Raw genomic sequence first — 17130 nt, forward strand, 5'->3', positions numbered from 1 at the left:
AAAAGAGAAGAAAAAAAAATTATACGACATGCCAGCACTAAACTAGCTTCTATGCAACGCTACTGCTGCTTCTCTTGACACACACAAAATATACACTCTGTGATCATTGTAGTGTTATGGATATGGAGCTTTCAAGCAGGTAAAACATATTTTAAGCGAGGAAAAATATACTATGCACTATGAATGCGCAATACTAAAAATGTACTCTAAACTTGCCATGAATGTCCAATGACAAACTTGCAAAGCTACGCCGTGAATATGCAAACACTGCTCATACATATGTTAATGATATGCATATATGTTAATGATCTCGGTCCAATCAAGAAAAACATCAGGAAAGTTCAGAAAACTATGCACAAAATAACCCTCAAAATCCCAAGATTCCAAAACTCTGTTTATCCCTATCATACACGAACAAATATGACTCAACGAATGAAATAAAAAGTTGAACACACAGTCAAATTTAAATTTAATAACATAACATGTAATTCTTGCATGCATGACCGACATGGCGTAGCGAGAGATCTTTTTTGGGGGGGGGAGGGGTTAACCACATTTTTTCTTCGAAAATTTTGATTTTGATGTGGATGGTTTCAACTACGTCCGCATACAGTGCACCCCGCACAAGCAGGCCGTGTGTGGAGAATGCCTTGAGTGCACTGATCAGATATCCAGATGGGGGAAGGGGGGGTGTGTTATGTTGGGGGGAGGGGGGGGTGTCATGTTGGGGGGAGGGAGGGGGGGGTGTTTCAACCCTCCACTCACTACGCCATTGATGATTGATTAAGTGTGGACAGAGGCATTACTGAAATGAATTCATGCATGGAAGACAGTGCAGACATTCTAATATGGGCATAGTTCGCAGATGGGCTGGACATGAAAACAGGCAACTTGTGGTGTGGCAATGTCCGAATCTTTTAGCTATTACTAGGTCCTCATCCAATGCAACTACCAGGTACGCAGTACCAAGCTGACAATGGACGTAACAATAGCTCCGGGGGAGCGTTTCGGACACGGCCCAATCTTTGCCAAGGATGGGATGGAACGATGCCTCATTGCTAATACATGTATACACATGCAGCAGAGCGAAGGTACAAATGTTTACGAAATCCCGGCTTTGGCTTTGACTCTGGCTATGCGTCTGCAGCATCGTCTTCATCTCGTATTAAATAATCCTGCCAGTTTCAAATCAAATACACCAACCATCTTATTACTTGGTGTCTCTTTTGTAGAAAAATGGACCAATTTATACTAGAGTCTGTCTAGTAAGGGGACTCAAATCATGAAGCCGAAGCCAAAGCTGGAACAAGACCAAGATTTCATAAACCCCCTAATAATACAACCAGCGCACTGGCACTAAGGCCAAGTAAAAAAATATACTAGTTTCTCACCCCTGCTTAGTTGCTCTTTTCCGCCTGCCTCCTTCGTTTTTAAATCACATATTTGAAATATCTTTTGTTTTCTTATTTGTTTCCAACAAAATTGAAGTTACATATTCAAGTTCAAAATCTGGTAAAAAGGGTGACGGTCTCCATTGGGCACAAAAGTACTAGCAAAAGAGTCTAGAAAATGGAAGACTCCCTCCTCCATCTTGGACAATCGGACATTTTAGGAGGAAAGAAGGCTTCCTTTCTTTTTTGAAAAAGCCAGGATGAGAAACTATTTGTTTTTAACTTGGCCTAAAACAAACTCCACTGCACTAAAACCACCAAAAGAATGAAAATGGAAATAACGGTGCAAAATAAAGGTGAAAGAAGGGAGAAGATGAAAAGGTGTCAACTTACATCTCGCTGGGACTCCACTCTTGAAGACTGGAGGGAGACACCAGATGGGGGCGGGGCATAGAGACAGAGAGAGAGTTGAAAAGGGGGGGGGGAGGAAACAAGAACAGAAAAGAGTAGCGGCACAGCAATCATGAGATTTATTTAAGGTGCTCTACATTACACAGCCAACTGCATGAGGGCGCTATTTGCAAGATGAATAAAAACCTTGGGAATGTTGGCAATGGGATCCAAGAAACTCCAAGCAGACCTGACGCGGCCGCATTAGCTTGCTTAAAGCGCAGGTGAAGTGTAGTATGCTCAGAGTTTATCAGATCGCAGCGCCAAAGTTCCCAGAATTGGATTTGATTCATGTTGTGGATGGCGCCCTCTATTGTGCGGCAGCTTATCCACGCTTGCTAACGACCGGCTCCATTTGGGGGAATAAATTCCAGTCTCGGACCACGACTAGTGTCGACCGATCCGACTTCCGGGCAAAGAGTTGCTTTACACTCACGGGGTTGGTCCCGTAGCTGCGGAGGCATTGTTCAGAGTGTACAATAGCTATAGCACATAGCTTCAACCATCCACCATTAGTGGGGGCCACCGTGAGTGTGTATACAGCGAGTCTGGGCCTGTTGAGTTAACAATACAGCCCCTCTCTTGGCTAGCTTTGACCAAGAGTGTCTACTTGTTCTTGCAAGCCACATCTTTTTGAAAAGAAGAATTAACTTCCTGTGGGTAAAACTTGGAAGTAATTAGGCAATGGACATTCCCTATTCAAATTTACCTACTGTATGCTTATTTTTTCAGCTGCAATGTGGCATTAGATGGCACAAGCCTTATGGGTCACTTTATAAATTTGGGGTCCACTTTTTATTTCATTGACCCTGTTACATCTTACATCTATGATTATATAATTCAATTACAAAGTACCAAGGTAACAGGGATAGGGAATATGTCACACTTTGGACCCTCAATTTATAGAATGACCTTTCTACAAAGCTCAAAATTAGTTCTTTATTTATTTTTTAATTTTTTTTTAAAGCTATAGTCCATCATTTGCAGCCATCTGAAAAAGTAACTGGCGTATTATTGTTGAAAAACATACTTGGTTGAAAGATAGTAAGGGAACTAAACTCCCTGTGAAATTAATCTCTCTGGCAAGCTATCATTTTGAAGTAATCAACGAAAGAAGGCCTTTCCAACGGTGCGTCTCAAGACGCACCTTAGGAAAATTTAAATTAGTAGTTCGTTTTGTTATTCGGTGCAGCGCGCGCACCGTTGCTATAATTCGTCGGATCAGTGCGTGACATCGCGTATAGCTGCAATTCAAAACAATTCAAAACATGATTCAGCAACTTTTGATTTGAAATTGAGATCCTAGTATGCTGTTTTTCTCGGAATATACCGCTGAAGCTGAGCTGAAACTTCATCAGGTTAGTTGTTCAGTATCCTTTGTTAGATTTTGAACACTTTTGTTGCTTCAAACGAACAAAATGCACAAATTACAAATGATGGACTATATCTTTAACTATATTGCAACACCAAAATCAGCACTCATTTACAAATGTATTGACTTTAACACTCAAAACCATAACAACATTGTTTCTAAATTTGGTTGAATAAAGGTTTTGATGGGAGCTGGAGTTGAATGCAACTTTAAGATGATGGCAAACCTACAATCCCGGCCAAAATGGTTGGGACACTTGGAAATAACCTTAGCCTGCCACGGTCACCCACTCCCCCGCTCCCCCGGTCAATGTTGTTCTCTCCAGCTGATGGAGCACACACCGCGCAATGAGAGACAACATTGAGCGGTGGCCGGGGGGTTGGGGGCCCAGCGAGATTTGGCCAGGATTGTAGCACGACAACAAAACAAAACGTGTGAAAAGTTTGCTTGCCATTCTATGGATGACCAAAGTATACTCCCACACTTGTAAAGCATTTGGGATCAATTCATGCATGTTGTTCGTTTCCAATAATAACACCGCTCAAAATCCAAAGGAGAATGTTCAAAACCTAACCTGCGCAAACTTTCAGCTCAGTGGATACGACACTTGGAGAAAACAGAGAGAAACCTCACTGTTCCATAGCTCTCATTATTTCCAAAGAAATTAATCAATGTTGGAAATCACTTTATACATTTCTTGATGTCTTCTAAATGACAGCAAGCCAGACAGAATAATTTCACAGGATGTTTAGTACCAGTGCGATCTTTAATTCAAGTTAGCATTTTGATAACAATTTGGCAGGTTACTTTTGGGATAAATGCAAATGATCCTATATGCCTCGCAGGCTAAAAGCTGCGCAAAACACACTTTGCGATGATATTTTTCCACCTTTTTTCACTTGCCTGGTATGATGATGACACAAATATCAAACACACTTCTAACTCTAGCGATGCGCTTGTCTCCTAGCATGGAATGACTTGAATTCGGGCGATTCACAATGCAGTGCGCCATTAAGAGTTTGCCACGGAGAGTTCATTTTTCCCAGTGCATTGTGGGAGATGGTGGACAATTATAGCGCATGACATTTGAAATTGTTAGTTTTCCCGGTCAGTAGTTTCATAAGCGTATGATTCGAGTATATGTTTGCCCTTTTCTTTTCCTTTTATCAATATGGTGTCTTTTTGTAAGGCGACAGAATGCTATGCCCCAATCTATAACATATCAGCTCAAGTTGTCTACTGACACTCATTCAAATGGGCCATGTTGTGTCCACCGTAAACTTGAAAAACAGACTCTCCATGGCAAACTCTTGGTGGCGCACTGCATTGTGAATCACCCGAATTGGGTTTCAAAGGCCTTAAGGCCACCCCTCTTTTATTTTTTTTTAAGAGGGGGTTAGGGCAGTTTTGCATGTACATGAAATGCTTGTCTACTGAACAATTAAATACCGGTACCTCCAAAACAAAAATATGTTGCTAAACTAATTTCAAAAAGTGAAAACACTGGGCACATATAAATTAAAATGCTGACCTAGAAATGCTGTTTTGCACTATAATTTGTTTTAAACGTCAAAACGTGGAATGAGAATCCTGTATAACGATCAGGATTTACAAATGTATGAAGGAAAATATCGTGAGAAAAAAAACCACAAATAGTTGGCTTTTAATAGGCTACAAGAGACAGTACTCAATACTATTTCACTGTTTTGTATTCCAGATATCTGACATGCACAGCTCTGCACATGATTCCAAGCGCGTCAGGTTTAAACAAAAAGACAATACTTTAGGACTGGACAAAAAGTGAGACTTGTATTGTAACACAACAGACAAACAATGCAACCAACCCCTTAAAAACAATTAACAAAGACAAAAACACACTCAACGCATAACATTTTACATGCAGATTCATTTCTCACACACATGACCAAAAAAAAAACACTGAACAAAAACAGCACTCACCCAAATAAGGAAAGAACATAACATTTACAAGAAATGAAACAAACAAAAGCAAAAGTGTCTTTTTTTTGTTGGAGGCCATACTGGCACATCAGTAGCTTTGATGTATTAAAACTGCGCACAGTGAACATTGATTTGAGGATAAGTCTGGATTAAGCTTGGACAATATGAGGATATTTATTGTTATCGCAATTTGTTTTTCATATCGAAAATCAAATCGGCCCTTTTTTAAAAAAAAAGTAATATCGGGAAATTTGATATATGCAGAAAAATATTGCGTTTTTTTTCTTGCAGTACCGCCTCTATGACCAATATTATGAAGCCACTGTGAAAATGTCACACGTAACTCCTTTCGTGTCCTGTCCACGACAAGCCGCAAATGACTTCCCTATTGGGGGCGGGATCAAATGACAAAAACTTATTTGAAACGATGAAAACAGTTGTTCAAATCTTGATTACAATATTTTTTTTTGGGGGGGGGGGTATAGATAGTATCATGGTTACCTATATCATGGTTAATGTTAGACAATAGCTACCGCTATTTTACTTTCCACGGACATTAAAATAAACAGCCGCTCGTGAAAAGAAAGGGTTTTGGTAAAAAATACGCACACAATCGCAGAAAATGGGACTTTATGTTCTTCCAGCTAATCATGGTATCTCATACGGCTGTGCTTTTCGCCAGATGCCAAACTTTCCGTGGGGGGGGGGGGGGGGTTAATGGGGGGCGCAAATTTGTTATGGGGGGCGTTATTGTTTTGATGGACAGCGTTTGCAACTGAAACTCAACCACAAAATACAGTGCAGTCTGCAAACATGACAAGACATATTGAAATCTGTATTGTGAATACATCACTCAAAATTTTACTTTGTGAAACTAGCATGTATGTTCTTTTTTTTCAAATGTTCATTTTTTTTCAGGAAAGAGAGTAAAGGTCATCTGTTGCGATTCACTGAGTCTCACATGATTTCTTTGCCTTGCATTTTTTTCTAAAAATCAAGCATGCGTTTCGTCTTCTACATTTCATGCATCTACTGGCAAGATTCATTTAAAGCTATAGTCCATCATTTGCAGCCATCCGAAAAGTAACTGGCGTAATTACTGTTGAAAAACATACTTGGTTGAAAGATAGTAAGGGGAATAAACTTCCGGTGAAATTATTCTTTCTGGGAAGCTGTCATTTTGAAGTAATCAACGAAAGAAGGCATTTCCAACGGTGATTCTTAAGAAGCACCGTAGGAAAATTTAAATTAGTTGTTCGTTTTGTTATTCGGCGCAGCGCGCACAAGTATTTGAACGACGCACGCGCGCACGCGGTTGTTATAATTCGTCGAATCAGTGCGCTACGTCGCGTATAGCTGTAATTCAAACAATTCAAAACATGATTCAGTAACTTTTGATTTGAAATTGAGATCTTAGAATGCTGTTTTTCTCGGAATGTACAGCTGAAGCATAGCTGAAACTTCATCAGGTTAGTTGCTCAGTATCCTTCATTAGATTTTGAACACTTTTGTTGCTTCAAACGAACAAAATGCACAAATTACAAATGATGGACTATAGTTTTAAAGATTCGCTAGGGTTTCCCTCCAGATTCCCAACATTGCTGAATTCAAATAGCAATGAAATTGAAATGCTTATATAGCGCTTTCCATTGTATCAACTATCATTCCTCCCGTTCATCAGGCCAAGAGACCACACGGCAGCTGATATCAGCACACATTGGGTTCTCTACCCTCACAGGTACCCATTCTTACTCCTGGGTGGAGAGAGGCAATTGTAGTTAAGTGTCTTGCCCAAGGGCACAAACACCATGTTCCTGGCAGGGTTCAAACCCACACATCTTCGTACATGAGTCAAGCACCGTAATCACTGGACCATGGCATTCAGCGCTCAAATCTATGGTAGGCTTCTCGATATTGTAAGGATGCCTACTTTGAAATGGCTTCAATGAGTCATTCTGATAATTCTCCGCAGTCGACAAATTTCTATTTCATGCAAATGAAAACCTTTATTTTCTTCAAAATCACTACAGCTACAAAACGTACATTTCAACCTGCTAAGAGTTTCTATAGTAACGACACTGTTCAGCATGAAACCAAACATTGGCGGGGGGGGGGGGGGCACTTTTTTTCATGCAAATGACTTGTGACACAGCAGGCGACCTTTGACACAGCATATGACCTTTGACACAGCAGACGACCTTTGACACAGCAGATGACCTTTGACACTGCAAATGACCGCGCGACATAGCAGGTGCACTTTAGCCTGAAAAACAAGTCTTGACGAAGCAAATGACTTGCAGCACAAGTGACCTTTGCACAAGAATGACCTTTGACACAACAGATGACCTTTGACACTGCAGATGACCTTTGACACTGCAAATGACCGCGCGGCATAGCAGGTGCACTTAAGCCTGAAAAACAAGTCTTGACAAGGCAAATGACTTGCAGCACAATTGACCTTTGCACAACAGATGACCTTTGACACTGCAGATGACCTTTGACACTGCAGATAACAGCGCAACATAGCAGGTGCACTTTCGCCTGAAAAATACGTCTTGACAAAGCAAATGACTTGCAGCACAAGTGACCTTTGCACAACAGATGACCTTTGACACAACAGTTGACCTATGACACAACAGTTGACCTTTGACACAATAGTTGACCTGTGACACACAACAGATGACCTTTTTTTACACAGCAAGTACTGAACAGAAACAAAAATCAACATCAGATGATGGAGGGAACATGCATGAGAAAACAAAAGGTTTTTTTATGAAACACCTCAAATGTCTTTATTTTTTTGAGAAGTTCATTTCGAATGAGAGAAGGCAAGTTCTTGGAAGCATGATGAGGGTTTTCCGAAAACTGGTACCCACCTCTCGTCGTCGTTTTCGAGGGCCGCGCCATGCTCTGAGAGTCTTTATGAGGAGGTGGTTTAGTTTCGGGGGGTATTTATTAAAGTTCCGGTTTTTGTTTAAAAGGGTGGGAGACACAAAGAAAGACAGCAGTTAGTACAACCAGAAAAAAAAAGGAACAAATATGAAAGATACAGCTGGAAAAGTGGCAAAAGGGTGAAAAACTGATGGGGGAAAAAAGGGAAAAGGTACTACGTGTCAAAAAAATTTCCTACTTTTGATCCTAAATAACTCTGTTGTTTACCAATGGAATTAGACCAAAATCTCAGATCATGTAGACAAGGCATGGACAAATTGTATGGAGCGGATTTCATCAGCTTTGTGCAAGAGGGTGACATTTAAACGCCATACAGAAAAAAATAAACACTTTCAGAATCTGCCACTTTTGACTTGGCATCCTCCAATGTCGATACAGCTCTGAAGCAGTGGCGGAAGACGCGTGCCGTGGCCCAAAGCTTCTGAAGGAATGCAGGATCACCCCTGATGTCATTGCACACCCCCTCGATCGTTTGATGCAACACAAGATCCAGGAGGTGTGCAATGACATCAGGGGTGATCCTGCATTCCTTCAGAAGCTTTCGGCCACAGCATGCGCCTTCCGCCACTGTCTCCAGCGCTGTATCAACATTCTGAAAGTTAGTATTTGTTTTCGTACGGCATTTAAATCTCACCCTCCTGCACAAAGCTGATGAAAGTCACTCCATAAAATTTGTCATACATTGTTTACATGATCTGAAATGTTGGTTTAATTCCATTGGTAAACAACAGAGTTATTAGGATCAAAAGTAGGACATGTTTTTTTGACACGCAGTAGAGATACATGTGAAATTAAGAGAGTAATCACTTGATCAAACTTCGGTGAGATTCTGGGTAATACAACCCAAAAAGTTACAGAATTAGGAGGGGATTATAGGGGAGAGGAGTTGAAGTACAATTGATTGATAAAGTTGTCGGAGGGATAGGTTGGGAAGTGGGGGGGGGATAGTTTGATGGATCATGGGGCAAGGTAGGGCAAGGTGGGGCAAGGTGGGGCAAGGTGGGGCAAGGTGGGGCAAGGTGGGGCAAGGTGGGGCAAGGTGGGGCAAGGTGGGGCAAGGTGGGGCAAGGTGGGGCAAGGTGGGACAAAGGTAAATATGTAGGAAATTGTGGGGAAAGGGATGTACGTACCGGTACAGGGCACGGGTGGATTATAAGATAGAGGAAGATTGTGATAAGGATTGCAGAAAAAGATGTGAACCGAGGCAAGATTAATTCAAAAGAAAAAACAAACTGATTACTGTCCACTAGGTTCAAGTCCATTCTTACGAAAGACAAGTTTTGACATTTTGTTTCTCCATCACAGCACTTTCTAAATTAACCGAGTATTCTCTAGTGAACTGTACTGTTAACCACTGATCAATGAATGACTTTTCTAAGAAAGGAATTGTCACAGTTTTTTTTTTTTTTTTAAAGTACTTGGAAATGATTTGTTTAAACTCTAGGCTAGTTAAGCCGCTTAGTCTATATTGCAATTATCATCCAACAGAGTTGCATAATTTTAAAAGCCTACAATGTGCCATGACAATCACGTATCCCCACACAGACCCCCTGACGGACCCCCAGATAAACACAGCAACATCTGCAGTATCCGTGTGATTCCACTCCAAAGCTAAATGTTGATTTGAACCTTTCATTTAAAACACTCTGATAACATCCCTACACACATGCCCTGACAAACACCCCCACACAGGTTTGTTTATGGTGTAAGTCGTGGATTTTCTATTGTTCCTCTTCCCTTTTCCTTTGTTTATACTTTGTTATAGCTATAACAGCTCTCATTGGTTTTGTACACGTTTTCTAATCGAGCTTGTCCTGCATTTGGTTCCTGCCCTCAATTCATCGATGATGTTGCACATGTGTGTCCTCGATTAACACCATAAACCTACTCCCTGATACACATTCCCACACATGCAAGTGTGTATTTGCCTGCAATCGGGGACCCCCTATTGTCCCTCTTTTGTTTGTACTCTAACTTTTTAGGAAGACCTTCCATATGTTTTGTACACATCGCCAAATTGGGGACCTTCGGGAATTGGGGACCCTATTGTCCTCTATTGTTCAATGTCCCCTATTTAATGCAAAAACAAACCCATAACCCCTTGCAGACACCCTCATACACATCCCCACACATAATCCCTACACACGCCCTGATATCATACCCCCACACACAACTCCTGGCAGCCACCCTGCTACACATCCCCACACATACCCCCACAGAGACACCCTGATGCATGAGGGACAGGCTGTGCAGACAGCATGTTGGTGATGCAGCCCACCCTCTCCTCATGTTTCTCTCTTTCCTTCGTCACCATGGTGCATTCCTCTGAACGCACTCTCACACAAACCCCCTGACAGACACCCTGATACATGAGGGCAGGGGATTACTAACCAGTGTGCTGACAACATCTTGGTGATGAAGCCCACTCTCTCCATATTTTTTTAGTCTTCCCTTTGTCATGGTGCGTTCCTCTCAACACACTTTCACACAAACCCCCCCCCCCCCCCCCGACAGACAACCTGATACATGACGGAAGGGGTTTACTAACCTTTGCGCAGACAGCATCTTGGTGATGCAGCCCACTCTCTCCTCATGTTTCTCTCTTTCCTTTGTCACCATGGTGCATTCCTCTCAACGCACTCTCACACATACCCCCTGACAGACACCCTGATACATGAGGGAGGGGATTACTATTAAACCAGTGTGTTGATAGCATCTTGGTGATGCGGCCCACTCTCTCCTCATGTTTCTCTCTTTCCTTTGTCATCACGGTGCGTTCCTCTCAATGTACTTTCACACATAAACCTCCCCCCCCCCCCCAACAGACACCCCGATACACGAGGGAGGGGTTAACTAACCTGTGTGCTGACAGCATCTTGGTGATGCGATCCACCCTCTCCTCATGTTTCTCTCTTTCCTCAGCCGTCATGGTTGGCTCCTCCTCGTCCTCCTCATCAGGCAAGTAGCGTTCGGGGATGACAATCTTGGCTGGCATCCCAAGCTGAGGTAGGTAAAAAATTAACTCTGTTTCATAAAACAAATGAATGAAATGAGAGATATACAGAATGATTTTTAATAACTTCTCACAATCCAGGGAACTCCAAAAAGTGTCGCAATGTTTTAAGAACTTCAAACTCTTTTTTTTTTGGTCTGACTATTTTGACTTTTTTGGGGGGGAGCAAGTCACATATTGATCCTGTGCATTCAGCGGCCAGCTTGGAGGTGTTTTGTTATGTTAATTCGTTAACTGTAACAATAAATGCACAAGAGGTCTAATCATGCATACCGCTGGGTGAGTAACTCGATTACTCGAGTACTCGCTAGTAATTTATGCTACTCATTGTACCGTGGTTTTTCATCTACTCGTAGTTTTTCATCTACTCGAGTACTCGTCCTGGCGTGAGTAGAAGCAGGTACTCGCGAGTAGCAATTTAGGGTTTAGGGTTCACGGCTTAATACGTCCCCTGCAAACAGGGAATCACTCCCTCCACCTCTCTCCCCCTAGGATTCCATTCTTCAAAAATTCAAGTAAGTGACCCAAAACGTCGCACAATAACGATATCTCAGTGCTGAAGAATGTGATAAGACTTGCATGCTGCTTGCTTGTGGGTACTTCCCAAATTTAGTTAATTACTCGCGAGTACTCGACTACTCACGAGTAATTTCTTTGCGAGTACTCGACTAGAAAAAATCCACTACTCGCCCAGGCCTACACATGCATATCCCTGTTGAACAATAGCACACACCCTATACAAAAATGTAGATAGCTGCAATGCACTCACTTAATATTGAGCTTATCATGCAATGAACACAAAGAAAAAAAAATTCACAAATTCGCAAATATTTTCACATAAAAGTTAGACTAGGTTGTTGTTTTTACAGGGAAAAAAAGACAATCTGAAAGCATATGTTGGAATTTGACAACACTCAAGCTGGCTATTCAATGCAACAGATGACATATAAAACATTATATTTGCATAACGGACGTCTCTTGGATTTTGTTGGGATTTTTTTTCGAGACTTTTAAATACATGTACGTGCACAGATAAATTAACTAGTTCTACAAGTACATTTTTATTCCAACACATAAAGAATACAACTTTTGACTTGATTAAATTCAAAATATAGCCTCAGACAGAAAAATCTGGCAAGAACTACAAAGCGTAGACAAATTTTATCACAATGGCTGCCTCACATGTTCAAACTATTGAAAATTACGTTTACAACAAAACCCACAAAATCTTGCAAAATAGCATACAGACAATACGACAGCAAAACATTATTCTTACAATCGTCACGTCCAGAGACTTCAAAAGGAAATGTGTGTTAATGTGTGCGTGGGATAGAAAGAGAGTAAAAGGCAAACAAGATGTTAACTTGAACATGTCAAGATCGGCATTTTCACACGATGTTCTCAATCACAACAAGGAAGGGTTGGGAGTGTCTCTTGCAAGCATGACACTTTCAAAGTGTGAGTGAAAGGATATTACGTCAGGGATTCTCGAGCCTCACTTATGATTCCCCCCCCCCCCCCATACTGGAGAATATGAACAGATTTATCATGGGACCTCTTCAAATGTTTGACGCAGAAGCTCTCCTCTGTATCAATAGTACATCAGCTTATAGAAACTCAATTGATGTCTGTGCCCGAAATCAGCATCTGGGAAACATTCTCATTTCAGCCCATTGCAGCTATGTCATACACTGAACCGACGAAGCAACTGTGAGCACCCACTTGCGCGTGCGTCACTTGGAATTGACCTTCTTTTGTAGTTTTCTTCAAAATGACAGCATGCCAGAAGGGATAATTTTACAGCGAGTTTTTTTAATAGTGCCATTACTATCTTTAAACCAAGTAAGCTCGTCAGTTACAACAATAATTTCGTCAGTTACTTTTTGGATGGCCACAAGTGATCTACTCTACCTTTAAGTAAAGTCATAACATTCAGTGAGTCAGTGGGGGAGAGGGTTGGCAATAAGGCTTCTACAACAAAATGCAGGAAGGCACCGAAAGAAAAAACTGAAATCAACCTGAGGGGTTGTTGATTCAGTGGAAGCAAAGAACCACTCCCTCAGCAGTTTGCGCTTTGTCTGGAAGTATGTGTGAGGGACGAACGCAAGATCGGCGTAGGACTAGATGAAAGAGGACGGGGGAGGGAATCGAAAGGAATAATGGGTGACAAGAGAGAAGATGAAGGAAACAAATGGAAGGAAGATGAAGTCATGAAATTTGTTCCTAGGTGTCATGGGGCCCATTTCATGGAAGTACCAAGTAGAAATTAGCCAAAACATTAAAGTGTAATGCAGATAAAATCACTTTCAGCTGGTTTCCAGCTTTGTTTTTGTTTTTTACTTCTAGCTTTTTTTCAGGGGCTCTCTGTTCCACTCGCTGCGGGGAACCAGTGTACGCATGCTTTGTGTCATTCCTTGGGCTCCGTGCGCCAACAAAAGAGGGCGCCCTTTTACAACTTTTGAGAGCGACGCGGACAGGCCTTCCTAAACGTGCCAAAGCTATTAGCCACAGCGTCTCCCAGACTAATCCCCAACCCCAATAACTTTGGATCATTTGAAATACGCAGTGGATGGACCGGGAACCAGTCTAGGTCTCTGCCAACTCTCCTTTTCTGGCCGCTGAAAGGGTACTTGTGAACAAAGCCCATAGACAAGTATTTTAAATGCATAGACAAGTATTTTAAGGCTCTATGGTTTTGAAAATTTTCTTAAAAATCCAAAAATGGACTTACAAGTCCACCGCCCGTTGATTCGTCCACATCGATGGGTTTGTACTTGCCACTGACAATGTCCGAGGGGCGGGGACCCGACGGCTCAGGGATGACAAGTTCGTTGAACTCGTCCGGGTCTATCAGAGCTTTCTGCAGTTCGTGTATGGCAATATCGTCTTGGGCACCCTGAGAAAATATGCGAAATATAAAAAAGAAGGAAGTGTTAAAATTTAGGGGAGAATTTGGTGGTGGAAAGTTTTGGAGTTTTGTTCTACAAGGGGAATCTGGTGGTGCATATAAGGTCAAGTGAGGTCCAGGAAGGTCAAGATGGGGTCAAAGGTCACATGGCCAGCCTTGTCACTGTATAGACAATACAAGAGAATTTTGGATAAATTCTGTCTGTGGAATGAGAATGCATTCAAAACTGCAGGGTGTATAGCAAAATCAGTTTAATAAGAAATCCATACATAAAATCCGTAGTCTACAATGTAAAAATAAACGTTGAGACTGGCAATTTCTCCAGGGTCTCGCAAATTCCTGTTTACATCGTCCACTCGTTGGGTAGCGCTTACTTCAAGCTCTATGGAGCGTTATGAGAGGTTTGATGGCCATGTGTTCTACACATGTACATGTACACTGCACATAGGACTTCCATAATGCTGCCTTACGGGTGCAGGCCAGTAAATCGGTCCGAAATTGCCTACGCTGGCCAAATCACAATTTGCATGCCCTCAAATTCTTCGGTAATTGAGCATATTGTGGGCCATGAACTTGAGGGTTTGTAAAAAAATAAGGGTTGGAAGCCGTGCACAGGACTGTGAGCTTGTAGTTCTGTGCAATTTGGATGAAATTGGGGCCCTAACAGCGCTCTATTTTGCAATGGAGTGTAGGCACTGTTTTTCAAAAATGGCGATGGGCTTCAGGGCTTTTTTAAGGGTGATCATCTTCGGATGGAAATTTCTCCCAAAAATCAACTGCTTACCTCCAAAAACTTGAAAAGAAAATGAAAGATGGTGAAATAAGCTTTAATTGGATGTGTGTCTCGAACACCTTGGAGAGTTGTGAGTATTTTTCCTGAATTTCTGGAGTGGGGGCATTTATCATTGGGGTCTATGGCAGTTTATTTTCTGGTCTGGACCACAGCGGACACTTTCGTCATGTAACCTTTGACCTTCATGTAACCTGTGACCTCTTGACCTGTTTGAAAGTGCAACACTGTCGTGTCTATGTATCAGCTGGTATCAGCTGGTATTTCCATACAGCATCCGTGCATACAAACGTCAGCAGTACATGTACTACAAACTCGACCGGGAAGCCCATGTCAATTCTACCGAGTTGTCCAAAATCGTTATATGATCTACCACAGACAAAATACTTGATGATGATGTGACTAGTGTCATACAGGTACACCAGACTAATCTACAGTGCAATGTGAATGGATGAAATGGAGTACCGAAGTGGATACGTCACGCGCACAAAATGTGTGTAAAAGACATCAGCGCGTGATTCGGCCCGTGAACCAACACGCGCGCGTACCCCATTCGTTGGCGCTACACTTTCTGGTTCTAAATGACGTCACACTTCGGTACTCCATAGTGGATTCTGGGCGGCTTTTTAAACTGGTGTGCATTTTTTTTTCTGAAACTCTTGCAACCAATCACTGCAGTCTTTGTCGGCCCTTCCACACTATCAAAAATCTCCGTGTTGGGACCCTGTTCGCACTAGCAAGGATCCACCACGGTTTCTATACGGATCTGGTGCTCTGCACGGGTAACACCCACCGTGGTCAGGACCAGGGTTTGAGAGGCTCTACCGGGGTAGAATTCCAAAATCTACAACCGACCCTTGTACAAAACAGTGTTAAGTGGGAACGGTACGCCTTGCCTACCCGTGTTTGATATGAACCCGGTTCCGCTAACGGTGGCCCGTGTTGATTTTGACAATGGTAGGCAAGACAATAGTGTCAAAAGGTCATGTGATTGTAAACTGGTAAAACTCCATGTGCTTTGTCTGTATCTATTTCAAGTCATAGCATTTAGTGTTCACAAATATACAAGAAAAGGTTAACTTGACCACTACAGGGTAAGTAAATAAAAAAAGAAAACCCAAAAATGTCAGGACCATTTTTGTAATGAAGTTCTGCATGTAGCACATTTACAATCTAGGATATGAAAGCCCAATTAATAGGCTTTCTTTTAGTGCAAGAGTCATTTAAATCACTCATGTAATTTTCAAGTTACGGAATTTTAAACAGAAACACCGTTTTAAACTTAAACTGTCCACGGATTACAAAAAAAGTACACGTAAGTGTTCTTTCAGAAAACGAAAACAATTCACATGCTTCCTTATGTGAGTTGTTTTCGTTTTGCTGAAAGAACACTTACCTTTTTTTTGTGATCCGTGGACAGAACTTTAAATGGTGTTTGTGCTCAAAATTCCGTAACTTGAAAAGTACATGAGTGATTTGAATGATTCTTGTACTAAGAGAAAGCTCATGAATTGGGCTTTCTTATCCTAGATTTTGAAAGTGCTACATGCAGAACTTCATTACAAAAAAAAGACCCGGACATTTAGGCTTCCTTGTTTTCTGACTCACCCTGTGTAGGTTAGTTTAGACGCCTATTAAGCCAGAGTGTAAATTCTACACTAAACTAGAAGTTCAACCGATACTAAGTTCACATTTTGCATATGCCATTTTCTCATGAATATTCATCTCCTACCTGGGTCAGGGGTCACAAGCTTGGTCTCTTGGCCTTCCTTACAGCACCTCCCTCACATCTCATGAATATTAATCTTTTTTGGTGTTTAATTTGCATATGTGCTAAAAACCCCTGATTGGTTATTCACACTACCTTTGCAACCGCTTGCATCCCCAAAAACTGAGAACGGATTATTTTCCTGTGCGCATTTTTTTTATTAACTATCTTAATATTATTAAAGGAAATGTAAGTTGCATTTCAGTTGAAAGCACTTAAGTTATAAACAGCATATTTTTTTTTTTTTTTTTTTTGGTCAATGTTAAGATCAAACTCTGCATTAGACAGAAATTGTATTTAATTTTTTAATTAAGAAGCCGAAACCAAAGAAAATCAAACAGCAAACTCGAATTTTAATTTTAAAGCTTTGCAGTGAAAGAAATTATCAATCATTCTAAAAGAGCCGAAAAAATTTAAAAAATGAAAAAAACCATATTAGCTTTTCAAAACAATATCAAATGTTGCTGCACTTAAGAAGAACAGTTTTCTGAAGCAGACAGCTGTGGCAGTGTTGGCTGATTATTCAA

General features: G+C 41.4%; 1 protein-coding gene across 5 annotated transcripts in view; it reads right to left on the reverse strand.

Moving 5' to 3' along the window:
- Nucleotides 1-17130, reverse strand: part of LOC119721637 — a 108549-nt gene that overhangs the window by 9077 nt on the left and 82342 nt on the right. For 4 of the 5 annotated variants that reach the window (XM_038191690.1, XM_038191688.1, XM_038191686.1 and 1 more), the window contains 3 exons: nucleotides 13869-14033; nucleotides 10983-11125; nucleotides 1785-1811 (listed from right to left, as the gene is read on the reverse strand). In XM_038191690.1, the coding sequence (XP_038047618.1) occupies nucleotides 1785-1811; nucleotides 10983-11125; nucleotides 13869-14033 (335 nt within the window). The remainder of the gene's footprint in view (nucleotides 1-1784; nucleotides 1812-10982; nucleotides 11126-13868; nucleotides 14034-17130) is intronic. The other variant, XM_038191687.1, reaches the window with a different exon arrangement.

This window comes from Patiria miniata, unplaced genomic scaffold, assembly GCF_015706575.1.
Source record: "Patiria miniata isolate m_02_andy unplaced genomic scaffold, ASM1570657v1 HiC_scaffold_1, whole genome shotgun sequence".
NCBI classification, from domain to species: domain Eukaryota; kingdom Metazoa; phylum Echinodermata; class Asteroidea; order Valvatida; family Asterinidae; genus Patiria; species Patiria miniata.